This window comes from Lynx rufus, unplaced genomic scaffold, assembly GCF_022079265.1.
Source record: "Lynx rufus isolate CCGP_SWC_20201006 ecotype Redwood Valley unplaced genomic scaffold, mLynRuf1.p SCAF_2, whole genome shotgun sequence".
Classification (NCBI taxonomy): domain Eukaryota; kingdom Metazoa; phylum Chordata; class Mammalia; order Carnivora; family Felidae; genus Lynx; species Lynx rufus.
Window position 1 is genome coordinate 4758607 of NW_025814834.1, and position 27550 is coordinate 4786156.

At 51.5% G+C, this 27550-nt stretch overlaps 1 protein-coding gene across 2 annotated transcripts in view; it reads right to left on the bottom strand.

Annotated features, from left to right (window-relative positions):
- AGAP1 (ArfGAP with GTPase domain, ankyrin repeat and PH domain 1) overlaps window positions 1-27550 on the bottom strand; it is a 549698-nt gene that overhangs the window by 157428 nt on the left and 364720 nt on the right. Inside the window, exon 12 of one of the 2 annotated variants that reach the window (XM_047085686.1) lies at window positions 6458-6616. The exons of the other annotated variant lie outside the window; for it this stretch is intronic. Coding sequence (XP_046941642.1) covers window positions 6458-6616 — 159 coding nt within the window. The remainder of the gene's footprint in view (window positions 1-6457; window positions 6617-27550) is intronic. 2 annotated transcript variants of the gene reach the window in all.

The window sequence follows — 27550 nt, forward strand, 5'->3', positions numbered from 1 at the left end:
TTACGCATGAAATCCAGTGCTCCTCGTCCTGGTATCGGGGGCAGTGTTTCCTCTGGTCAGCACCCGCTGCTAGAAATAGCTGGCAGGAAGGAACTAAGGAGACAAAGTACAAAGTAACAGCGTTTTGATTGAGAGGGAAAAAAAAAAATACACCTTTTACCCCCTGTGGCCAGTCACCCTAGGAAGCCTCTGCTCTCTCCTTGGCCGCATGCAGAGAAAGGAAAGCAGGCTCGGAGCACAGAGGGGACCGGGTCATCCCTTTAATTAGGCCGACCGGCCCAGTGAGGGGGGCAGACCTCGGCAGCTGAGACAGGGTGTCTGTCCAGCTTTGAGAGATGACAGCCCACGGGCCCTTTAACACTGCGCGAAGCTGAAGGTTGATGACAAACCCCAGGGAATGGTTTTTGAATGCCAGCCAGGATCCGGGAGGAACTAATGATAAAGGGAAAAGTTCAGGAGAACCAGAGAAGGGAAAACGCGGTTTCCTTTAAAAGCAAGCTTTATAAAGATAAACAACTTTTATGATGCAATGTTTTAATATTAAGCATCCGTCCCCCTTAAACACACACACACACACGCACGCACGCACGCACGCACGCACTAAACAGCACAGGAGGAAACTATCCACTCTAGACTCAGAAAGACCCGGGTTTGCATTTTGGTTAATTATCGTGAGTGTGGTCTTGGGCTTCTCCGCCTTTTTGAACCTCAGTCATCAAACAGCACTAGTGATTCTCAGAAAATGCACATTGGACGTCAAGCTGCTGGAACAGAGAGGCCACTGACAACAAAGGCGGTCCCCACCTTGGGCTTCTCCTTCCCTCAAAAATCCTCCTACAAATTAAGCCTCCTGGTCCCAGTGGCCGTGGCACACTACCACCACCTGCTGGTGACATGCCAAAATTGTCAGCATAATATCGAAACAGAGAAAAAAAGAGCTCTAACTGTAACAAAATCGACGGACGGATGGACGTAAACATCCCAGCACCCCGTTACAGCACCCTCTCTGTCAGGGCACACGCGGGGCCGCCTGAGCACCCTCGGGCCAGGCCCCGGGGATGGGAAAAACAGAGGGAAGTGTAGGAGGCGGGAGCAGCGCTGAAACTTGTGTCCAACCTCTATCCTTAAAACAGCCAGGCAAACAAAGAAACAAAATGTTCCTAATGAGAAAGACTGTTTAGAAGTTACAAGAAACCCAAAGGCTTCGGGTTCGGGATCAGGGGTCCGACAATAGATTCTAGCAGATTCTGGCAGAGAGAGGAATAAACCGCTGGAAGGAAACACGTGCGCGCGCACACACACACACACACCCCTTTGTGGAGGGCAGTGCGAGTGGCTGCGGGGTTTATACCTGGCGTTGACGAGGCTGTCTGGCGGCCGGTGGAGGCAGGCTGAGGGAGGGCTGAAGGGAAGAGAGTCGTTTGGAGCAGTGCAATATTCACGGGGATGGCCAGCCAGAGCAGCAAAGATGAACTGTTGGAATAGAGCAATCGGGGGACGGGGTGGAGACATCTGAACAACCTCGAAAGGGGTGTCGGGGGGATGGGGAGGGGGTTGCGCGTGGCCATGGCAACAGCAAGTCACGGCCCTTGGCCCAAGGCTGGCACTGGCAGAGACGGTGTGGCAGGCCTGCCCGGCCTGCACCCTCCGCAAAGGTGTGATTCATCTGAAAGTGCATTTTGCCCCGCAGCAGGATATGACAGCCAAGTATCTACAAACGACCCCCTGGGGTCCCCCCCCTCCGCCCCCCACCGCTACCCACAGGAATGCGAACTCTTGGCTAACGCTTTAGAGAAAATTACCTATAGAGAACATGATTAATCCCCCCGAAAATTACAGGCTCCCAATCGGATCCAAGAAAACTCTCGGCCAATAGCTGTTGCTGAGATAATTGTTCTGAATCTATCAATATGGCTGAGCTGCCCCTTCATTGACTGCAAACAACCATTTCTTTCACCCAGGATTATAAGTTGGTGTTCACAGGCTCACCGCTGCCATTACGGTGATAAACAGTTTAAACCACAACAGGGTCTGACGTGTAGATCAATTCTGGGTCCATAAAGAATCTCTACACAACAGGTTCCAGGACAGGAATTTACAGCCACCAGTTTTTATTCTCTCTTGCTGCAAAAATTACTTCTGTCAAACACTTAGGAGAGTGAGGAAAAATGTAAAAAAATTAATTTTTCATGTACTACTGGAACAGCCTTTTCCAATGCAGGGGCTCAAGATGAATACGCTTCTGCATTTAAAAAATTACGCCGAGCAGCATGTGGCGTACCGCCGGAGAGGGACCCAATCCTCTGCGCCGCTCGCAAGCCAGCCGACAGCAATTTGAAACCCTGAACTGAGCTGTCTGGATTTCCTCTAAGGGCAGATGCGGGTCTCATGTTAGCGACGCCAAATTATATTAGACGTTTAATTTTAAACCTCAGGTACTTAATGTAAAACCTTACAACAGTAATAGTCATAAAGCAGTGGGGCATTCCATTTCACAGAATGGATTCTTCTTCTCTCTCCCCCCCCACCCACCTTTAATTTCACCGGAGCCTCCTGTTTTGTGGTTTTGCACACTACGTAGTAATCTATCTAATTAGGAGTTGCTCACAGCTGCTTAAAAGAGAGAAAACCCCCCGGGGTACCTATGGGTGCAGAGGGTCAGCCTTTGAAAACTTCTCTGGAGCCAAAGTCTTAATTTAGTGCGGACGAGGGGGCAGAGAGAAATGGACTCCCAATGTTGTTGTTCTCATATTTGATAATAAGAGTGGATGACAATGGGAAGGCGGGTTCACCAATTCAGGGGCATCTGGATTCAAAAGCCGCTTACCTTCTCCCTGTGCCTGCTGCTAGCACAGTGTAAGCTTTCATGATTCTGACACCCACACCAGAGACTTGAGGGGAAAAAAATAAAAGGATTTTAAAAAATTTTAAAAAAAGGAAAAAAAAAGAGGGTGGGATTTGTATTAACTGTAACTCAGAAAAAGCACGAGAGAGAGCTCTTAATCATGTTTGTTTCTTTTGTGATTATTTTCCAACACAGCACAGAATGTTGATGCCCAGGCTGAGGTCTGGAAATCCATTCATAAACACGTTTTCTTGAAGTCGCCTGTCAGAGCCCGTGCCCTCGTGTTCATTAAAAACTGCTCTGGGTCTGGCCACTTGATAGATCATGGAAGGCAGGGGTGGTGTTCACCAGCAGGAAGTCGTGATGCTAGCCTCGCTGGAGGTGGGCGGGGGTTCTCCTGCGTGTACCCGAGCACCCCCGGGGGTCCCGGGAACACGCGGCTCCCACCCGCCACCCAGCAAATCTCGGTGGAGTCTGGGTGGCTGCATTTCTTGCCACAGCGGTGGTTCTCAAACTTCGGCACGCAACATCATTCCCCGGGGTGGGGGGGGGGCTTGTTAGCACATGGGGTGCCGGGACCTGGCCCAGTGGGTCCACGATGAGACGAGGAATTTGCACTTTTAACCAGTCCCCGGGGGGCTGCTGCTGCTGCTGGCCCGGAAAGCCCATCTGGAGAAGCACCGGCGTGGAGCTCAGACCTGGAATCAGGCCACCCAGGTTTTCATCCCGGCCCCTGCCGGGGTGTGACGTTCGACAGGCGGTACGTATCCGGACCAGAGTTTCCCCACCCATCAAAGGCGTCTGCTCCCCGAGGATCGAATGAGATAATCCACGTGAAGCCCTCATAAATAGTATCTCTCATTATTATTATTATTATCACTGCTACTGTTCCCCTTTTCAACCGAATCTTGGTTGTGACGTGCCACCAACCCCTAGGAGATGCAGGAGATAAGGAGGGATCGTGTAAGACGGCAGGAATCTTACTCCCCAGCAGCACTCTGCTGTCTTTCCGGATCTTTGCTATTTAAAGTGACGCCAGCTCTACGCCTTAAAATTGAGACGCTAACTGATTTTGCCATTCTGACCTCCCCATGGTCTTCTTGTCCCGTCTGCACCCAGTTAGCCACGCGCGTACCCGCCGACCCCATGTCACTGCCACCCCCTGCCTGTTTCGTTTCCCCTTCTCCTCCTCTCTGAGCCTTTGTCCAAACTTCCTCGATGCTCAGAATAACTTCCTCTTGCGGTGTGGCCGCACACGTACAAAAAAGCACCTGGTCCTTTAAGCGTTGCTCAAGTCTCATTCTCTGTTGAGAAGTTTTCTTTCACGGACTCCAACAACCCTTAAAACGACCTGCACCATTCCAGCCCCGGGCTTCCTCCCGAGCTCTCCCTGCGGATCCCCCGGCACGATGTGGGGGCAGACTTGAGCGCCCCATCGCCCGTGCTCAGGGTTCAGGCTCCGTGGCGTCAGGGAGCCTAGCTAGTCGCTAACAGGCATGCCGCGTGGAGGAAAAACGGACTCTCGAGGGCGTGAACACAGGAGAGACCGCTCTGTGGGGGTAAGAGCAGCGCACGAACGTAGGTGATCTCAGGCTCTTACAGGGACTTTACAAATGTGTGTGCGCAGACCGACGCGATCATCTCCTGCGGGACGACACTTCCAGCCAAACCGAGGGTCTGGACATCACGGAGTCCCGTGCTTCGGGGCGGCGGAGCGCCCCGCGTGCGCACGCCTAGCCAGACGCAGAGAGCCGTGGCGAGCACCAGAGGCAGAACTGTGCGGAAGAAAGCTTGCGGAGAACGGATTTAGATGAATATGCTGCTTCCCATGCCCTTCCTAGAAAACATTCTGCGTAGGGGGAGGCAAAGCTGGGGGCGATGGTCTCTCTCAGGAACCTAGCTCTTTTATTTTGCTGCCTTCCCCCAGACAGAACTCCCGCTGCGCATAAGGAGCAGAACTTGAACCCCGTCACTCTGTGCAGGCTGTGCTGGTAGCCCCACAATGCGCTCAGAGGAGGAAAGCTCTAGAAGGTCGCTGCCCGACAAGGTGCCGTGCACATTGGGCTCTGGAAACACCTCCGCACAAAGGCGGCCACAGAATAAACCCAACTGGCTGGTTAATACTGACTGAAAAGCCACCGGATGGATCCCGAATATTGGAGAATGCGGTGATTATGTGAACTGCTTGCTCCCCCTGGAAAGGAAAGTCACTGCGAGAACAAGAGCAGGCGTTTAGTCACAGAGGCCACGGGCCACACCTGTGCTCCAAGCCCAAGGATGACAAGGGGCGGGGGAAGAACGCCCACTCACCGGGGTCAGACAGACGCTCCCGGGGGGGGGGGGGGGGAGGGCTGCCTGGCGGTGGGGCGGGGGGAGGGGTGCTCTGACCGGAGCACGGGCTGTACGATGAGAAGGCCCAGGCAGGCGGCAGCTGTAAGTGCGCGGATGGCACGTTCCAAGGGACGAGACCGTAGGTGGTTAGTTTTCAGGGACTCGAGGACCCCCTTGGCTGCGGTTCAGACAAGAGGCAGGACGCCCGGAAGAGTCCCTGGAGACGAGGAAGCAGGCACACGCACCTGCCAGGGCATCGTCCTTCGAATGAGGAAGGGGCCCTGGGGGCGGGCGCGTGCTGGGCACGGGGCAACGCTCCACCTGGGCCCGCAAGCCGCAGGCTTTTCCGGCAGCCCCCCACAGACTCAGTCTCTCCCCCGTGCCCAGGCTGAGACGCCCTCGTTTACAGCGGTCGCTTGGCATGGTGCGATGCCAGAGGAAGCCGGGCGACTGGAAGCCAGGATTGGGTTTACCCACGGCAAACGTCCTGCCGCAGCAGCTGTTGGGTCTACGGGGAAGACCCGATGCTGAATCTTTTAATTAGCACAAATCGTGCTAAAATTACTTTAAAGCCCTGTCTGATAGATAACATCCAACAGTGGGGATTTCCGTTAAATACCGGTGAACGGGCCGTCGACAAAACGCCACGGGCAAAGCGTGTGGCGGCAAAGCCAGCACCTAACGCACGTCTGCACACACGTGTCGAGACAGGTTCCGACGTCCACACTTACGTTCCCCCCCACCCCGCCGTCCCCAAAAAAGGGTGGGAGGGGAACGCTCCAAAATTCAGAGGGTGCATCAGGAATTGGGGGAAAGTCGTAAGGAGCACGAATTGCGTGTTTTCCTTTGACGAGAACAGGAGACAGACGCGCCCCCCCCAAGCCCCCACGACGTAAACTGCGCACCGGTGGTGAGAGTGCACACGGGGTCACACAGGCAAGCGTGACGAGGCCGTAAATTCTGCATTATTTCCCGGTCTCGCCGCCTTCCCGTGCGTGGCCGTGGGGAGGCCACGCGCCCTGTCTGCAGCCCCGCTTCCCAAAGCCGTCAGGCGGGGATGCGATCCGCTCCTCCCTGACCACCTGGAACACGTGGGGCGACGTGGGTGGCACCTCTGTCAACCTCTGTCAAGGACCCCACGCTCCACGGATGGAACGGGACGCGCGCACTGCTCCCGCAGCTGCCCCGCGGGGCCCGCACTCAGCGCGCGGGCGGTCAGGGCGCCACGTCCAGCCCCCGGCTCGCGACCGAGGACCGCGAGGGGGCCGCGCCCTCTCTTACCACTGCTGATGGCCGAGTTTGCAATGACCGTAGCCTCACTCCACTGGTCGGCACTGGAGACAGAGTAGGAGCGTTGCTGCATGCTGTCCGGCCGGCTGCTGAAGGAGCCCAGGCTGATGCCGCTTGCCATCTGAGACCCAGACGCACTAGTGACATTCCCTAGGAATAAACAAGTCAGGTGAACACCACCTCGGACTGCAGACCCCAGAAGCCAGCACGAGTTAGTCTAGAGGCCTACGTGCTTACACACGAGTGCGCCCCGGCACCGAGAGCGGCTGCGTCCTAAGTGGAAAACGGAAGAGTCGGACAAAACGGTATTCGAGACGAAAGTAAGCGGGGGGAGCAAGTCTCGGGGGCCTGATGACGCCCCGTAAAGGAGCCTAGCCACACGGCACGGTCCCAAACGAAGATGCCGACACAACGTCACGTCTAGGCGGAGCAGGGGTGAACACGGAAGAAGAGCCACGGTCCCAGCAGGCCGGCGAGACGAACCCCACAGGAGCCCCACCGTGGCGACGCGTCAACCGAAACGAAAACGGCCACGAGAGGCAGCCAACTGCCTGATGCCACAGGACGGCTTTCGTGGTGAAGCTGTACTGGACGATCAGCACAAACCAAAGCTCCTAAATGTGACATCGGAGGAGACGCAGGCTCTTTTGAACCAGGTAAGTTTACTCTTATCCTTGAAGAGACCGAGCAGAGGAAGAACAGCCTCAGTGAACGCACGGCAGAGGGGCTGTGATGGAAAGGGTCCCATCACACGCTTAATGATATGAGACAGGTGCTCAGCATCAGAATGAATGATGGTCTGGTCACACCAATCTTAGACCCCAAAACATGATTAAGTGCCTCTCTCTAAAGCCGGGCCAATCACACCTTGCTGGGAGCGAAGTCGTTTGTCGGGTTTTGCAGACTTTCAAAGGCGCTAGGTCTGTTTTGTTTTCAACTTTCCCCTGATTATTTTAGTTTAGAGCCAATTAAGTTCTCGATTGCCTTAATAGAAGGTTTTCATAGCACAGGATTTTAAATACATAGGCTGGATTAGTAGTTCCCAAATCTGGCCAATTACCAGAATTACCTGTGGAGCTTTTTGAACGCAGAGGCTTCAAAATGTCTGCATTTTGATTCGGGAGGCCTGGGGGTGGGGCTTGAAAGAATGCACGTCTCCAACAGCACCTGGTGATTCTGGTGCCTCTGCTGCACTGGAGGTGGGGACCAGGGCTCCACGCCAAACAACGGACCCCACCCTGACCATAATCCCACGGAGCGCGGCAAAGTCACAAAATCATCTACTCAAACATAACGAGCCAGTGATCAAGGAACATGAAAGATTTTGCTTCAAAAAAGTGTATTTCTACCTTAAGAGGGGCGCCTGGGTGGCGCAGTCGGTTAAGCGTCCGACTTCAGCCAGGTCACGATCTCGCGGTCCGTGAGTTCGAGCCCCGCGTCAGGCTCTGGGCTGATGGCTCGGAGCCTGGAGCCTGTTTCCGATTCTGTGTCTCCCTCTCTCTCTGCCCCTCCCCCGTTCATGCTCTGTGTCTCTCTGTCCCAAAAAATAAATAAACGTTGAAAAAAAAAAAATTTAAAAAAAAAAAAAAAAAAAGAAAGGAGGCTGGTTTTAGGCTGTTATGTGAACTGGGCGCATCTGGAAAGTCATAAGGGAAATTATTCCTAGGCAGGTCTGCCCGATTCCAGAAAAAAAGAAAAAAAAGCCGAAAGCGACACCTCAGGAAAGAAAAGACAGACCCAGATCTTCCCAAGAGTTAGGAGCACGTCAGAAATGCAGACTCCCAGGCCCGGCCCCGGCACCTGTCTTTTCAGAAGATCCGCAGGTAATTCTGAGCGCACCTGCTAGAGCTCAGGTACCCGGAAATCACTACGGACATGGAACAACACCGACGGCCAGAGTTCCTCATCACCTCGAGCTCCTGTATCAGAGATGCCCGATGGCAGTGCCCAGGGCCGTGGTCGGGAGCCGCCGTCCGGGCTCCTCTGTCTACCCACAGGGTCAGGAGCCAGTTTAACTACATCCCTCCTAAGCACCGAGGTTCTGATTTTCAGGCTCGCTCAGTCCCTAGAGTCCTGGAAACACACATCCCGAATGACGGCGCTGGCTAGCAGTCCTGCACCTGCTGCGGCGCTGATCCCCACGGCATCCTGGGGAGGGGGGCCAGGTGTTTGGCATCTCAGACACAGAGGAGCAGCCCAGGCCGGTGGGGGTGGCGCTAAGGGGGAAACCGCACGCTCCTCCAGGGGTCCGCCACACTCAGGGTGCCCTTAGCGGTCTCCTGGATGTGCTCGTCCTTGGCCAGATCCCTGTGACAACAGGGCAGCGTCTGGGCAGCCGACAAGCTTGCTCCCATTGGGTGTCCCCCGGCAGCCCACGTCCACACCCGGGTCCACCTGCCACCTTCCTGCCGCACCCTTTCTTTGCCCTGCTCTCCTGGGAAGGCACCCACTGGCCTCAACCAGTGGGGAGCGGGTGCACGCAAGGGGTGTGAAATGGTGTGTGTAGAACCAGGCTTCCTCTGTGAGCTGCCGCGGGGGGTGGGCAGTCCCCAAGCCTTGCTGGGGCACCCCTCTCCTGCTCCCACTGGGCCTGCCCGGTCTCTGTGCCATTTCTGCCCGTCCTGGTGCCCACACCTTCTGACCCTGGGCCTTCTCTTCCATTCGGGTACCCTCATATACACCTCCACTCAAGAGCCACATTTGGGACTACCCCCCCGCCCTCACCCCCCAGGGGCCCTTGAAGCCATTCCCCCCGTCATCACGTGAATTCTCAGCAGACAGGGGCTTCAAGGACACTGCCAACATTTCTGCGGTAGGGGGAAAGGGAAAGAGGGAGGACGCCACGAATTCCCACCCCACTGCTGAGCCAGGCCCCCCGAGCCCGAACCGCCCGCAGGTGCACCTGCCGTTTGCCGAAACCCACAAGGAGACGATCCTTCGCCCTTATGCTGCCCGTTCACACCTGTGACGCGTCACGACCCAGTGTGCAAGCTGCCCACAAGACATCACCTTACACCAGCTTTCCGCACACGAGGCCAAAGCAGCTGGGGAAACCAACACAAGTTCACGGTCTCTGCCGACGACGCCAGGATGACACTTCCCTTGTTCATTTTCCCGGGAGTGTGGCTCCCAGAGCACAACCAGCCTAAACCGCTCCTGACACGCTTCCCTCCAAAGGCAGAGGATGTTCTCCAAGTGCGTCTGACCCTGCGTACACGTGACAGGACTCCAGAGGGACCTGTGTGCACAAGCACAGCGGAGTCAGTCTGACCTCTGACAGGAACACAGGCGGTATTCTAACGGAGGTATGTGACAAAGAGCTGCTCTTAGGTTGACAAATTCTTCGTCTCCAGGCCAAACAGCCACTATAGAAGGCGGAGAAGAGATTCCTTGAAATGGACACACTAAAGCCAGTCTACCTGATGGTGCTGCTCACGTATCTGCAGCTGGTCTGTTGGTTTTCAAACTTCTGGCTGTTTGTCAGACGAAATACTTTTTTTAAATGTTTATTTGTTTTTGAGAGAGAGAGAGAGAGAGAGAGAGAGAGAGAGAGAACGAGCAATCAAGCAGGGAGGAGCAGAGAGAGAGGGAGACACGGAATCTGAAGCAGGCTCCAGGCTCTGAGCTGTCAGCACACAGCCCGATGTGGGGCTCGAACTCATGAACCTTGAGATCATGACCTGAGCTGAAGTCGGTGCTTCACCGACCGAGCCACCCAGGCGCCCCATTGTCAGATGAAATTTTAAGCACAGGTTCAGTATTTAAAGCTGCTGGGGGTTTGGCTCCTGAGGGGACCCCCCCCCCAGGAACCAAACTGGGGCCTATGGGGTGAAGAACCTTCTGGCAAGACTGTGCGCTCCTGGTGTCTGATTGTGGAGTTGGTGTGAGACCCAATGCAGCTGTACAAAATTCTTCAGAAAGCTGAACCTTAGGGCCCTCCCGCCTGTGAGGGTTTCCTTGTGCCAACCACACCCAAGTCCCAACTGTTGGGACTACAGGTAAACCCCACGACTGAGTTCTGGCCACAGGACTGCACGTTTGTGGACACATAATCACAAAAGTAACGTTTTAAAACAGATCCATAGACTTGGGGCCAGAAGTCTGGGGTGGGTTCACGGACGCACTTCTGCTAGGTACACAATGATTTCTTTTTTAAAGTAGAACTGGGGAGATTTCTTCTGAAAATACGTGGTTTCTGGCATTGTTTGAAAACTTGTTTTAGTATCTGGCAGCAATGGGATCGTGCCCGAGCTCTCTGAATTGACAAGGTGGCAGCCAGGGCACCCGGCCGCCCTCCCGCGCAGCCCATCTAATCCTCATCTTTGGCAACTGCGAGCTATGAAATCTTTCACAGTTACGCATAAGAAGAATCTCATTTCAGAAGTAAAACGTTTCCGATCTTCTCTCAAGAGAGGAAACCTCTTTTTCATAAACATTCTATTTTAACATCAGTGAAAACTTTTCCCAGTATCAAATAACAAAAGATCAATGAGGGGTGCCTGGGTGGCTCGGTGCGTTAAGTGTCCGACTTCGGCTTAGATCATGATCTCACGGTTCGTGAGTTCGAGCCCCGCACCGGGCTCTGTGCTGACAGCTCAGAGCCTGGAGCCTACTTCGGATTCTGTGTCTCCCTCTCTCTCTGTTCCTCCCTCCGGTCACACTCTGTCTCTCTCGTTCTCTTTCTCTCAAAAATAAAAACATTAAAAAAAAAGAGAGAGATCCATGAACTGTGTGACATAACAAAAAAGTTATGAAGGGTTAAAAAAAAAATATACTGTTTTTGCCCTAAACATACAGCTTGGGGATCGACACAAGCAGGCACGTGCCTTTAAATGTAAATACATGAAGACACAGGTTTTAACTCTGAGGCAGACCAGTGGCCCGCAGACTGGTCACGGCCCCGTGAAAGCAGTCTCACTGGCTTGCTGTGGCCCGTGGAGCGTTTCACCCCGTGTGAGCGGTCCTGGGCCAGTGGTCACTCTCTGAGGCCTTTCTACTTGCTCTGCGTGAGTCCGCTGGTCCAAGAAAGCGACAACCCCCAAGTGTTTTCCTGAATATCTTCAATGACTATACAGATTCAAAATCTAATTACGGCATCATAGGTCACTTTACACACTCAGGCCATCCAACAAAGGCTAACGCATAATTTCACGTCTATTCCCGAGTAAATGTCACCAATTGTCTCCGGTCAGGCAACGCTGTCCCCTGCTTCTAGATTTTCATATGTACGCATCCAGCGATGTCTGCCCTGTGTGTCACCACACAGGGAGATGTTTTCACCACTTGTGAAAATACCTCTGAAGCATGTAAGGGAGATGCTATGCTTAAAATCACTTTATTTTCTCTCCAAGTACTCGAGGGCTGCATCTTTGAATGGATGGTAATTCATTTCACGTTAACAAGTTATTAATTAAGGCTGAGGATCTGGGGTTCTCAGCTGGGAAAGACGCCCATGACTTCTCGGATTTCCTGGCAGTTAAGGATCAAAGACCAAGGCCACCTGGGATGCAAGTGTGGCCTGAGCACTGTGCTAAACGCAGTCAGAGTGGGCCTCAAGTGCAGGACGAGGCTTCGGGCAGGCTGAGTGGCTCCGGCAGGTGCCCACCTCGACGCACGTCCGTTTGCTGCAGAACTCCGTCAGTGTGGCTGAGAAACCGGGAGTGTGGCTATCAGACCGGGGAAGAACACAGCACGTGGGTGGGAACCACTTGTCTGGTGGCCGTGGCGGCGTGTCCCCGGAGGGGACAGACTCTACAGGCTGGATTGGAACATCCTCTCTCTTGGGGACAAGAGGCAGGTCTCGCTAAGCTCTAAGCCAGGGTCAACGGACAAGAGGGCTTAAAAGGAAGCCAATGGGATACTCCCCCCTCCTCCCAGGGACAAGCACCAGAGCTGAGGCCTCCTTGAGGGCGGGAGGAGGGGTGCCGTCTCTTCTCTCCTGCCCTTCCTCCACCTCATCCCCGCCTTCCATGCCCCCAGTGCCCGACCAGACCCCCGCCCCATCACTGCCGGTAGACTGCTCCATGATCTCCTGTCTCTTCGAGTGGTGGGGCACAGGCACTGGCGCCCTTTTGTTGTCGGTGATCTGTTCAGGGACGTCTGTACGGTGAACAGACTTGGACGGCAGGGATACACGTCTGCCTCCAGAGGAGGGCAGGTTTGTTTACCGTCCAGGGTAACGGCATCGCCTTCCACGGCACGGGGTCGGGCAGGCTTGCGTGTCTCCCACTGTAAAAGACTGGGGTTTCCTAAACTTGGGGTTCCTCTGCTGTAATGCAGCCCAGCGTGCGTGCTGGCGTTCCCTGGCCCTTGGTGAAACTGGTGCACGACAAGGCCGATGCCCTGGGCACCTGCTACGGCCGCGAGGATTCACTTGAGGCCAGGACTCTTGGCATCTCAGATACAGGCAGGCTGGCTCCTTAGCTCGCCGGCGGGGTGGAGGCTTGCCGCCCGTCCTAGCACTGACCTCCTAGGCCTCCCCGTCTCCCTACCCTGGACCCGCGGATGCCGTGTGCCGGGCACAGTGAAGGAAACAGAGTCTGCGCCTTAGAACACGGCTGTACCGGGCCAGCCCACACATGGCCAAAGACACAAGGCCAAGGACCACAAGGGCCGTGAGAAGGTACGAGGGGCGGGAGAGAACACCTGCTGGAAGGTTCTGGACAGACTCTGCGGGACACTGCAGGCTTATTTTAGATTTGGGAAACGGAGGCCTCTCTCTCCAGAATGGTATGGAAAGAGGGGTCTCGCACTGTCCCAGGACAACCCAAACTCCCTTCTGATGGACTCACCTCACGTGAAGTGTCCCCTGAACGGTCCGATACGAAGTCTCTCTCTCTCTCTCTCAAGGTGGCTCTTTGTGTTTGGCATCAGTCAAGAACGCTCACAGCGTCACCCTCGGGACGGCCCGCACCGGGGCTGGCTGGGTGTCTGCCCACCACGGGAGCCCCACACACCGGGCGGGAGGGATGAGCTACTGACGTGGCCACCACAGGACGAGCTGCACAGAAAGGACGTGCGGAAGAGACCAGGCACCGACTGCTGGGACGCCCGCCCGACGGCCCACGGCCAACAGGCAACGCGGGAGAAAGCGCGGTGACCACCTCACGGGAGCGTGCGTGTGTGAAGAGGGGCAGCAGGGTGGCCACCCACAGGCTCTGCTGTAACTGAGGACTGTGCGCTTTCTGTGTACGTTCTCGTGATGCGACGTCTCCCCAACCCCCCCGAAAGGGTAAAAGTAGGTCATCTGAATGGTTTGTGCACACACAGGTCGGGTCGGCGAGCATGAGAGACAGAGCTGAGTGGGACAAGGAGACAGGTGCACTGGCCTCAATCCTCAAAGAGGGGCCCAGCCCTTTGCCGGAGGAGACGGTGCTTCTGTAGGTGGGGGGACACGAGAAGACCTGTTTGTGATCTGCCTCCCCCGAACATTATCCGCATTACCAGGAAACACAGGGTCGACTACCTGGCCCATTCTGAACTCAGAAGGAGGGTCTCCTCCAACGCCCCATCTACCGATCAGCTGGCTGCTGGCCTTGATTAGCAGGGGGCAGCTCCATTACCATGCTAATCCACGGGGCCTCAGCCCCATCGCCTTGATATGGATATGCGTGTGCTCACGGGCCGGCCTGATTAGCGCGAGCTTCCATGTGTCAAAAGCGCCAGATTCTTCCCAAAGAATAATTCTGGCTTTACTTACATCCCTAAAGTGTAAGAGTTGATTTGAAAAGGTACTTACCTCCACCATATGCTATTTTTCTGAAAACAATTTGCATTTCAAAGTGACTACGGCATTTATATCTGAATGAAGATCAGTGTGTTGCCTGAACTGGTCTCAAACGAGCCTGAAAAAGACGCTGGGTCTCTATTGAACGCGGATGTTTTCGTCCGCCAAATGACATCAAAGACAGCATTCCTCTTTTAAGCTATAGGCTTCTTACATAAAAAGTAGCTTGCTCTGGTTTTTTAAAAATATACTCTGAGATATAAGGTCTTTCACAGCATTCAAATAAAGATTCGTCAACAGTCATTTCTTTTAAGTACAGAATTTTGCTCGTTGCACTTTCCGTTCTGGTTCGTCTTCACGAACAAGCCTGGCCTGCCCAAAGGCTCGAACTGGAAAAAGAATATTTGGCGTCTGAATGATCGGTTACGCAGCCAGAGAAAGAGCAGCAGTTGGCGACAGGTGATAGATCACTGAAGTTTCCTGCGCATCGAGCGAGGGGGGCACGAGAGCCACGGAGGGGTCTCTGAGTGCGTGGGTAGAAACCAGACCTTTATGTCCACTGTGGAGTCTCAGACCTTTTAAAAACAGATCATAATTACAGGACAGGACTGATGGGAGCTCCACCCTCCCCCCTTGGAGTCCTCACTCTCAGAAACACACAGGGATTATTTAGTTATTTTAATGTTTATTTCTGAGAAAGAGAGGGAGAGCGCACACGCGCCCAGAGGAGGGGCAGAGAGAGAGGGAGACACAGAATCCGAAGCAGGCTCCAGGCTCTGAGCTGACAGCACTGAGCCCGACGCGGGGCTCGAACTCACAGACCGCGAGATCATGACCTGAGCCACAGTAAGATGCTTAACCGACTGAGCCACCCAGGCGTCCCCATAGAGACTGCTTTCTTAGGTAAATTCTCATTCCCACCTGGCTTCTGATGTTACAAAAGCTTGGGAGCTTGGGTGTGAGGCTGCCCTGCACACCTCCTGGGGTGTGGACCCCCGCTGCGTGTGGGCGGGGAGACCAGTTTGCTGGAACCGGAACAGGACGGCGGAGGCTACTCTAACGGCCACGCCACTTCAAACTAGGCCTTCGCCATCTGTTCGTCCTCTAATTATAAACCCAAAAAGAATATAATTCACAACACTACCATAAAAAGTGAGATACGGGTGATTTAAGTGCCTATGAGCAGGGCCGTTGCCTCACTATTTGCATTGGAAATCTGCCCTCCTTTTTGGCAACCAAGACTTCAGGCTAAGAGGATTTTTTTTCCAAGGACACATTCGGTGTCTTAAAGATGTAGGCGTCCAGGATTCTGCATTGTTGTAACGTGACACTTGTTTTGTGAAAGGGTGCATTCAACACATCTACTGTTGAGACCGAATCGTGGGCTTCTGAGATTACCAAGTATCTTTTTTTGTGATGTGTTTTCCACACCAGGGAAGAAAGCACGTACGGGGTCCACACTGGGCGGTAACAGCAAGTGTGACTGCCACCAAACACAACCGCATGGCCACACTCAGAACGACAAGTCTTGGGATCAGTTCGCAGTTATCTCCTCAAATGTGGAAAAAGCTCATTTTACTCTGACTTCTCCCTCTTCTACTTATGATGCCAAGGGGGAAAAAAATGAGTCAGTTCTATTGTCTTTAAAACTTATCTGGCAAAATTATATAGATAAAAATGACTGAGATAAACAAGAAGTCTACCAAAATCTCATGTCACAGAGCAACTCATTTTGAACATGAGCATCAAATGTTCTTAGTGGCGGCTGCAGAAATGGTGTGATTTTAGATTCCGCTTCTTAATTACAGCTCTCTAACCATTTTCGCACGTGGGCCCATCATCTTTAGAATAATTTTAGATACGTAACATCTTGCTGATCTAACGCAGTTTTTACACTGCTACTTTCCGACTTCCGGATCGCTTCGTTTCCAATTTCTCACTGGGGTAAACAACACTGCAAAGGACATCTTTTATTCACGCTTTTCCTCTGGATAAAATCCCAGGAGAGTCATCACACAGTCAAACAGCATTAGTATCTTCCTGGCTTCTGACGTGTGGCCTGACACACGTTGCTGATTTTCTTAGGCCAGTGGGCTAGAAGAAGATGGAACCCAGGCATCGTGAAAACAATTCAGCTCACGATTTGTAAAGTGGATGTAATAACAGCGATGGTGACAAGGAAGGAGGAGGAGGAGAAACGGTGATACTAATGACGAGGACACGAATATACCTCACGTGGCTGAATGACACAAAGATCGCGTTGTGTGAAGCGCTGGGTAAACTGAAAAGCTTCTGCAGACAGGAGCACTTGTTAATTTCACCATTGGTGACTTTTCCTTCTCTCTGTAGTTTATTTAAAAATTTTTTTATGTGGGGCGCCTGGGTGGCTCAGTCGGTTGAGCGTCCGACTTCAGCCCGGGTCACGATCTCACGGTCTGTGAGTTCGAGCCCCGCGTCAGGCTCTGGGCTGATGGCTCAGAGCCTGGAGCCTGCTTCCGATTCTGTGTCTCCCTCTCTCTCTGCCCCTCCCCCGTTCATGCTCTGTCTCTGTCTCAAGAATAAATAAACGTTAAAAAAAAACAATTTTTTTTAAATAAAAATTTTTTTATGTTTATTTATTTATTTTGAGAGAGAAAGAGAGAGACACCAACCATGAGTGGGGGAGGGGCAGAGTGTGAAAGAGAGTCCCAAGTAGGTTCCGCACTGTCAGCACAGAGCCTGACGTAGGGCTCGGTCTCACGAACCGTGAGATCATGACCTGAGCCAAAATCAAGAGTTGGATACTTAACTGACTGAGCCACCCAGGCACCCCTCTATCGTTTATATTTTAATAAAAGCTTAAAACGGTGACATTGCTAAACTTGCCTGTTTCTAAATTCTGAAGAGTCTGTCTCCCTCACGTTTTTCTCGTGATAGCATCTCCTCGCGGTCACCTGCTCACGCCTGTGTCTTGCTGGTATCGTCCTCCTCACAATGCGGGAGCCCAAGTGCACGCTCAGCGCTGGGGCAATGCAGGCACGCGCCTCCCACCCTCGGTCTTCCAAAATCCCCGAAGTATTATGACCAGTTACGCCCAAGGGGTCAGAGGCACAGTTTATAAAAGGAAAGGAATAAACGAAATCGTGTGCTTGGGACACGGTGCAAGCCGTGTGGATGCTGGTGTAACCCGATGGTGAAGAAGGGGAGCCAGGGAACCCGCGGGCCTGCTCACCCCCCGCTTCCGGGCTAGCGCTGCACCCCGGGGGATGTCCCAATTGCTGTCTGGGACAATTCAAGACCAAGATATTAAGCACACCAGAAGGTCAGTTCTCACTTAAGTGACTGTACTTAGAAATAGGTTTAAATTTTTTTTTTCCAAAGGCAAAGTCTGTCTATCCCAGTCGTCAGGCACCACGCTTGTCGCTGCAAAAACACTCTTTGCATCTTGCCCGATTTTCTCTGCTTCAGAACACCTGCTGCTACAGACTCCTAGGTGTTGATGGAGACCTGCGTCAGTCACCATGCTTCCTTGCGCTGGCTTACACAACGCGCACCTCGTGCTTGTTTGGCTACGACCCATTACTCCTATGGGTGACACGGCCAAGTTCACTTGCGATGCAGCAGTAACGAGGTATGGCGCCACCACAAGGAGGAAAACAAAACTAAGGTTTTCTTTTAAGCAACAAAATATGATGACAGCATTCGTATAATAGGGTTCTGTGAAACAGAACGCCGAGACGTCCGTATCTTGCCCTCCATACTCCCAACCACTACATTCAACCGTTCGCTTTCTTCCTTGGTGATGGGTAACGGTTCCGTCTTTGAGATGTTCTTTCTTCTTTCTTTGGTAAATACAGTATGTGCTTTGCACAAAATCCATTTTGACTCGCCAACACCGTTCTGAGAGCCAATTTCTCTGGCTATCGCTACATTTATTCTCCCTTTCAGGGAGGAGGCCGAGGTGGTCATGTGGGTCTACTTTCAAAGTGCCCCCTTCCCTCTCCCTTCCAGTCCTCGTGAAGCCGGTGCTCGCAGAGAAACCGCGTCAGTGGCGTGGAGGTGAACTGCTTGGCTGTGGATGTCCTTGGGTTTTACCACCCCCCAGAAATACTCCAGAAAGGCGAACGTTCTCCATATGAGCGGAAGCCACGAAACACTGGACCACAAGGTTGGGAGATGGCAAGCGTCATGACTTCCCTGAAGATCCTCCTCTGCCAGTGTGGGGATGGGGACGTAGTAAGGGGGCCAATCGTGGCCTCCCCTCTATCCCAGAACGGCTCCTTCCTCTATCCCAGAACGGCTCCTTCCGAGGCCCAGGCCGGCACTCAGCTGCCTTCCTGATGGCTGAGGTCCTCCCTGGCCCCGCCCCCTCCCCCCCCCCCCCCAGCCTCTCTCAAATGCCGACCATTTGCTGGTCCAGCTGGAAACACTATTTGTCACCAAACACACACACTTTTGAAAGGGAGAAAAAGTTTCCAAACCTGTTCTTTTACTTATAGGTGTGTCTGTCCCCAGAGTGGCAGACAGCTCAGCGTTTCCAGGGTTTTTAACTGAAATCACCACGATCGAGGTGCTTTTGGCAGTCCTTACAGAAAAGAACACCCCACTTAGAGTTCAAATAATTGAAGACGGCTTCCAAAAAATGGAAGGCAGGCTCCTGAACTTGTCCCCAGTGGTCCTGCCCACAGGGTGCTGGGCGGGGGAAAGCAAACAGTGCTCATCCTCAATGGTTACCTCCTAGATGTCACCTGGCGGGTGACGGGCACTAGTATGGACTCAACAAAAACATAATTTGTGAGCTCACGAAACTGGGAGGGGATAACAGAGAATTAACGGTCCACGCCTGGAAGAATGACAGAAGCAACAGAACGGATATTTGCCTAAACCTCAGTGGGAGAAACGTATAAACACAGAAACAGCTAGCAATAAGAATGCATGTCTCATAGAAGCTGCAGATGTCCGGGCTCTTCTAAAGGATAAAATAATAACTTTCACGTCTTTTAATTACAGATGTAGCTAACAGAAACCCCACAAAACGTTTCTTCCTTTTCCTAAAAATAACGGGTTGTTAAACAGCCATCAAAACCCACTCCCGGTAAACCCTAGTGCACGGATGCAGATATCACGGGATGCTGCTGTTTGGATTTTTTTTTTTTTTCGAGAAATAATTCTCAGCCAATCAGGCAAGTGTTCTACCAAGGGGCTAGGAGGGGGTTTAGCGGCGGCGCCCGATTTATGTATCAGAGGATGAACGTTGTAAACAAAGTCCAAAGTGTGCGACAGGAAGGGGTGACGGAGGCCGGCACGCGGTGAGAAGCGAGCCCCGGGGTGCTGACGAGGGGTGGCCCGACAGACCGGGAGACGCACGTGACCGGCACCGGACCATGTGAAACTAAACAAAGAAAAACTTTGCTTCTATGAGACAACAACGGATCGGGTTTTGATGTTGCGTTATTATTATTTTTTTTTTTTTGGTAATAGCTATTACCGCCGTAACAGCAGCTTAGCGGCTCGGCGTCTGCGGTGTGAGCAGTTTTGATAAACAGCCTCTGTGGGCCACACAACGGGGATAATGTATCCTTAAGTACCGCCAATGAGCTGCCATTCTGCACAGCCAATTACTTCTGTGCGTCTGTCACTCAAAGGAAAAATGACTGAGCCCATTAGATCAAACCTTTGTCACTGTTCCTAATGCACTCTTAGGCCTCATTAATCTCCGGGAGCAGTAACAGAGCCGCCGGTGTCTCATTGCCTCCCCCGAACAGGCCCACGTGAAGCCTCTCATCTCTCCCCCAAGTGCACCGCGTTAATCAAGCTCTCCTTATTACCCCAGTCCCTGTCACGGCGGAGAGCGCGCTCCCTCTTAAATGCTCTCATTATGACCCATCTTTAGAGCCGGCTAAGTGGAAAAAAAGAGAGAGGGAGAGAGGGAGAAAGAGGACGGGAGAGAAAGAGGAGAGGAAAAAGCAAGTCCGATCACATTAATATTCATGACAATAATTAGTATTCTAGGTCACTGAATATTCATGCTATTAGTTTGGTTTTTTATGGGTTTGCTGGATGTCCTGATTACTGAAGTGTGGAGGAAAACAGCATGGCGGAGACTTTAGATGTCAACGGCGGCTCGATACTCAAAACACATCCAGATCCCCGCCCCCCACCCCGGAAAAGCAGCCTCAACCCTCCCGACGGCTTTCTTTCGTATTTTGAAACCGCCGGGGGCCAGGAGCGGAGGGAGGGAGGCAAGGGGGCAAGGTCTCCCCCGCTACGAAGGCCCACGCGTCGCCCCGGTGCGGTAAAGCACAGTCGTGGTCCCGAATACTCAACAAAGACACCCTTTCAGGACAGGGAGGTATGTGGCAGCTCAGAACCAAATGTGGCAGGAAAAAAGAGACGCTGGGCCACGGCCCGCGAGCCCAGGGCCCTCGGAGATCCCGGAAAGCCCCGCAGAGCGCCTCTCTGCCCACCGCTCTGCCACGGCAGGGGGCACGCGGTCTGCAGGCGGCACGGGTTTACGGTGTTGAACCCACAACGACTACACAGAGGCTACAGAAACAACAGTGCGTGGCATGAAAACAGATGAATTCCAGGGGCACCTGGGGGCTCAGTCGGTTAAGCGTCCGACTTAGGCTCAGATCATGATCTCACGGTCCGTGAGTTCGAGCCCCGCGTCGGGCTCTGTGCTGACAGCTCAGAGCCTGGAGCCTGTTTCGGATTCTATGTCTCCCTCTCTCTCTCTGACCCTCCCCCATTCATGCTCTGTCTCTCTCTGTCTCAAAAAGTAAATAAACGTTAAAAAAAAAACTTTAAAAAAATTAAAAAAAATAAATAAATGTTAAAAAAATGTAGGAAAAATTAATTCCGCAATTTCTTCCTTTTCTTCACGGGGGACAAGCACAGCTGTAATGACGGATTCCTGAGACACTTCTGGAGACTCGCCCTGGGCCACGCTTTGGAAAGGCAGCACGCGGCGTGTTACCCTCACAAGAGCGGAGGTGGGCCCGTTTTCCACCGTAACGATGAGGAAGAAGCTGACGTGCGCAGAGACACCTGTTCAAGGTCCCGAGATGGTGAAGGTGGGACCCAAGTTAGTGTTTCTGCCTCCCCGGGCCCGACCGCTGGCCATTACACTGTCCTGTTGTCTACTTCAATGTCAGAGGAACTTAAGGGCCTGATAGGAGTCTGCATTCCATCATCGGTGGATACCATTCTACCACACCAGCCTGGCCAATAACTCAGGCCGGAAAACAGTTCCGGACATCTGACCGTCTTCTCTGGAAGCATATCTGCGATTACAATTGGGTGGATTCTCAAAAATGTGGCCTGGGATTAGAACGGCCAAGTGGGTTCCAAGCCAAAGCAATGGAAAAGACGGATGACGCCGCAGACATCCTGCGTGAGTGACCTTGGAGGAGGGGGAGGGTTCCCTGGGGAGGGGGAGACTTAACCAGGCCTGAATAAGTATCTTCTGGATTCTTCTTTTTCTTCTTCCTCCTCTTCTTTTTTGCTGGAGTAGATGCTTAAGCGGATTTTTCAAAAAGTCACTTGGCTTCTGTATGCCTATACGTCATCTAAAACAATTCTTTTCTATCGTCATACTTGATCGATAGTAGTTTGGCCCTGCATATAGACGTCTAGGTTCAAAATGATTGGCCCTTAGTGTTTTAATTGCTTTAAGTTTATTTTTATTTAATTTTGAGAGAGAGCAAGTGGGGGAGAGGCAGAGACAGAGGGAGACAGAATCCCAAGCAGGCTCCCTGTTGTCAGTGCAGAACCCGATGTGGGGCTCGAACCCACAAACCGCAAGATCGTGACTTGAGCTGAGATCAAGAGTCGGACGCTTAGCCAACTGAGCCACCCAGCCACCCGTAAGTGATTGGTCCTTAGAAAGGAATTCTTCCGTTACTTTTTAGCACGTGGTGTTTGCGCTGAGAAGGCGACAGGCCAGAAGAGTTCCGTCTCTTGGCGGGTAGCCTCGCTCTCTCCTCCTACCTGGGATGCTTTCTGGGATTTTCTCTGAGCTTTCAGAGCCTCCTGTCCCCTCCAGCTTCATACCAGGCTCTTCGGACAAGAAGACGCCAACATATGTCTTCTTCTGCACACCTATGTCACCAATGGTATCCTTGGCCATGTTCTTTACAGTATTTTTTTTTTTTTTTTTTTTTCAACGTTTTTTATTTATTTTTGGGACAGAGAGAGACAGAGCATGAACGGGGGAGGGGCAGAGAGAGAGGGAGACACAGAATCGGAAACAGGCTCCAGGCTCTGAGCCATCAGCCCAGAGCCCGACGCGGGGCTCGAACCCACGGACCGCGAGATCGTGACCTGGCTGAAGTCGGACGCTTAACCAACTGCGCCACCCAGGCGCCCCTCTTTACAGTATTTAACCTATCTACGGAATTTTTGATTTTTGTCATCTTTTTCCTTTAAATTGCAAGAAGTCTTTCCCCCCAGGTTTTTCATATACTCTTTAGTTTGTTGCATTTTATGAAAACAGTAATTAATCTCTTCCTTCCTTCTCCCTCAGTATCACTCCCTTTATTCTAGGATCACTGGTCCTTTTGTTTCTCTCGGTCCCTGTTTGCTTTTACTGCTGGATTCCACAGACCTCTTGGTTGTCTGTACTCGTATTTATGAGTCAGAGCCTGAGGGTCGATCAGGCCGATGCAGGGGTTTCCCTGCGGCCTCTGGACACGGGTGTGGCACACGCTGACGGGTAGGTTCAGTTCAGATCGACGGCCCAGGGTTCACGGGCAGGCTGGTGCCCTTCACTTATGTCCCTCACGGTCAGAGCGGACATTCCTTGCCACTTATTTACATTTCTCTGTGACTGTGCAGAGCTCTGAGTTTCCCAAGCTGCTCCCTTCTCTTTCAAGCATCAGCATCCACATCAGGTTGGAGGCGGGGATGCCCAGGGTTGGCTCTTCCGGAATGTGTCCCTGAGCCCGCCATGCCTGCATTCCACAGCTGCCCAACAGGAGCGTGGGGCCACCCCACCTTCATGAAGGCTCATTTACTCTGCTTAACTGGTGAGCTCAGTTATTAGTACGCAAGGGAGCTGCTTTGACATGTTTCTCTCCTCTTTCCCGAGCCCAGGGCAAAACCTTACATCAAGATCATCACGTTTCCAGCATTCTCGTGTGTGAAATGTGGTCAACATTCCAAGACTGGCAAAGCATTTCCCAATACCAGGAATAACATAGGACCTCCCTGCCGCCCCCGCCCCCCCCAGTGATCTTCTAGCCCCTTGCCTCCTTTGTCCTTTGAGCATTGATCGCCAACTTCAATGGCCTTATCTGTTTCTGTTTCTTCTGTCTCCTCTGCCACCACTGTGGAGTACAAGGCCCCTGGAGGGAAGGCGTTGTACTGCCCCCAAGTCTCCAGACCACTCATCAGGACTGGGCATACACACGGCAGACCCAACAACGATGGAAGATGAAGCGTACAGGAAACAGGAAGCGAAGCAGTAAAGTACCCAAATCATGACATTGGATGTAAAGGCTAAAAACCAAACTGACGTACAACGAGGCACTGTAATATTTGAAATGCAAGATGCATTATGACCGTATACTAGAAAATGAAGACACACATCTGAATAAATACTCCAACTAACAAGAGTTCAGGAAGACGGCTGGAGATAAAAAGTATAAGGACTAGGAGCTTTCTTATTTCTTGCCAAGTAAGTGATAGAATAGACAGCCCCCTTCACTCTCCTCCCCCACCCCCCAAAAAGATCAGCTTCACACGTCACCAAAAATGAACAGAACGGATCCGCACGATACATCTAAACGAAGTCCTGGAACTTTACTGAGGGATGTATATTAAGTTTGAGCAAGTTGGGCAAGACCTGTGTTCCACGACAAGAAACGCAAACATAGTCGTCAGTTGCTCCAGTTAACTGATAGGTTAGAAGCAATGCCAGTTAGAGCCACCGTGGGATTCTTTTCTGGGGGGAAGGGGAAGGTCTCAAGTTACTCTGAAGTTTACTGGAAAAAATAAACGAGTGGCAACAGTCAAGAACGACAATAAAATGAACGAGTAATATTGCTACCAGATAACAGATTGAGTCATGAATCTGAGACACTGTGGTAAACCCATACATGATAACATCATGTGGAGACAGTAGGTCAACTGAATAGAGTCTCAAGGCCAGAAACATGGTGAATTTGATTAAATTAGTTGTACAATAAAGGTGATGCATACAGTTATAAGAAAACAATTCAACACAGAAAGGACAATTAGTTATCAATTTGAATAAAAAGTTTGATTAGATTTATTCTTGCACATAATTGACCCAAACAGATTAAAGATGGATTAAAGGCTAAATATTTTTCAAAAACAGGCAATAAAATTGTGAAACTCAGAAATACATTATGTGAATTGTTAACTGTTTTCAGGATTTCAAGAGGCCTTCTAAATATCTAAAGTAGAAACCACAGAAGTAAAGGACTTCTGATTTGATTCTGCGTATATATTTTGATCATATGCTAAAAACGGGGAAAACCTCTACCTGCAGATAAGACCATAAAATTAAAAAAAAAGCAAATAATAAACTGGGGAACTATCTGCAGAATGTATTATAAAGCGCTAATATCCTCAATATATAAAGAGTTCTTACAGATCAATAAAAAAGACAAACACCTAGTACAAAAAAGGGAAAAGACGACATCTAAACAATTTCAATATAAGAAATACCTGTGACAATAAACGTGAGATGGCCAACCTTAGTCCCAACTGAAGAAATCCAAATAAAGCAGGAGATATTTTTATTGCTTATGAGATTACTACAGATTCTAAAAATGATAATAGCAATGCCACAAGTGTGTGGGGGTGAAATGGGAACTCACTTTATAGGTGGTAGGGTATTTGTATAACAAAACCTTTCCAGAAATTAATTTGGAATGTATATCAAGAATCTCATGAGTGTTTATATTCACTGGCTGAATCGCTTCACTTATGGACCTTTATTCTAAGACAAGAAGTGTTATGCACAAGGATTTAGGGACACGCAAGTGTCACGTCTGTGCAAAATGAAAAAGTTACTAGAAGGGAAGGTGCACAAGACACTTATCTACTCCAACAGCACTGAGGTAAGAAAACAAATAAAAAGGAACAGCATAAAAAGAAGCAACCATGACCAGTTAACTCGGAGCTCTAGAACAAAACAGCAAAATTCAAAGGAGTTGTAAAGAAGGATACTGTTAAGCACATGGGAAGTTCTTTGGCAAAGAGCTCTAAAACAGTTACAATAATACCTATTTTTAGCCAGAAGTCCACCCCGTAAGTGTAACGCCAGTTCACTGCCAGGTAAATTTGCTGTGTTCAGGTGAGAGAGCACCTGGGAAGCAGGGAATGGAGGGCCGCCCGCCGATGACGTCACCTGCATGCTGAGACAAGCGTGCCATGACCACGAGACCCTTTCTTCCCCCAAAGGGGCACTGTGATCCTGCAGATGTCACACCCCCATTTCCTCGTCCCCACTTGTGATGCAAAGGAGAGGAAAAACCAAGCAGGCTCCCTTTAAGAAAGCTTAACTTAGCGGGGCGCCTGGGTGGCTCAGTCCGTTAAGCGTCCGACTCTTTTTTTTTTTTTTTTTTTTTTTTAAATTTTTTTTTTTCAACGTTTATTTATTTTTGGGACAGAGAGAGACAGAGCATGAACGGGGGAGGGGCAGAGAGAGAGGGAGACACAGAATCGGAAACAGGCTCTAGGCTCTGAGCCATCAGCCCAGAGCCCGACGTGGGGCTCGAACTCACAGACTGCGAGATCGTGACCTGGCTGAAGTCGGACGATTAACCGACTGCGCCACCCAGGCGCCCCAACGTCCGACTCTTGATTTCGGCTCAGGTCATGATCTCGTGGTTTGTGAGTCTGAGTCTCACTTCGGGCTCTGTGCTGACTGTGGAGGCTGCTTGGGATTCTCTCTCCCCCTATCTCTGTCCTCCCTGACTCATGTGCTTTCTCCCCTTCCTGCTCTAGACAAATAAATAAACATTAAAAAAAAAAAAAAAGAGGAATTAACTTGGCTTAGGGCTGAAAGAATGCGCTGTAACCAACTGGGCTTGTGAGCGTGGAAAAGGGGTTTCGGCATTTCCCCGCGCCCTCCCGTCCACCCAAGGCAGGGGTGTTAAAAAGAAATGGGGGCACTGAAAAACACTCCTTTAACCCAGGCCCAGGCCATACATAACCTACCGCATGGGACAGGACATGGTTAAATGGCATTCTGTACTTTCTGTTTACCAAATGTCACATTTTTCCTTAGGAAAACGAGCAGTGGCACCATGGGATGCAAGTCTCAAGATTAAGGAAGTTAGACAGCAAACCTTACGTATTCACAACTTCTCCACCTCGGAGGCTCCTCTCCCACCCTAATGCCTGGCAAACTCCCTTCCTTTGTTTACACTCAGCACAGGTGGTGCCCCAGCCCTGAGGCCTTGCCCCGTCTCCTAGGGTAGCGCTGAACACATCACCCCTGGGCCTGCAGGCCCCCGTACGTACTCCTGCCGTGGCCTGCTATGTGGCACTGCGTTTACTTGTCTGCTCGTCTGTCTTCCCCACCAGAGGGTGAGATTCTGGAGAGTAGAGATGACGTCTTAACCTTCTGCGTCCCCAGGGCCCAGGACCAGGCCTGGCATACGTCAGAAATGCCATACACGTTTGTTGACTTGAAGAAATAAACGTGTGGATCTGACACGATGGGTTACAAGGGGAAGTGGAAAATTAGCTGGTTTGAAGAGGCCTGCCTCTTGCAGAAGTTCTGCGGATCAGGGACCCTGTATCCACAGCACACACCATTCCTGGCACAGAACAGGTGGTCAGTAAATATGTTTTGAGTAAATTAATAAATACAAAGTGGTGAAGACGTTAGCTTTTCATTCAATACAGAATTTTTGTTTTCCCTTGGGTGGTTCTTTTCTCTCTTCTAATCCCAGCATTAGCACACCACCCTGAAGAGGGAAACTTCATATATGTCTTGGAAGGCAGGTCAGCAGGTCCTAAGAGACCTTGTCACCACTCTGGAATGAACTGATGTCTCCTTTGATGGCAAGCCCAGCCCAGTTTTGTTTTGATTGGTGATAACGGCTGCTGCTTGTATTGTACTTTATGAGTTTCCCAAAACTGTCGTATGTGTTATCTTACCTGCCATCACATCTCTGTGAGGTAGGCAGGCCAGGCAAGATCGACCTGATGTGGTGGTAAAACCTGGCTGAGTGAGCTATCCAACACCACTTGGCATCCTGAAGTAAAGCCCAAGCTATGGCCCCCAATTCTGGCCCCTTTCTCCTACCCTGCTTTCACCAACCAATGTCATATTTATGCCACAGAACCGTGGGGTTAGCATCATCCCTCTTTAAAAGCACTTAACATCTCAGAAAGGG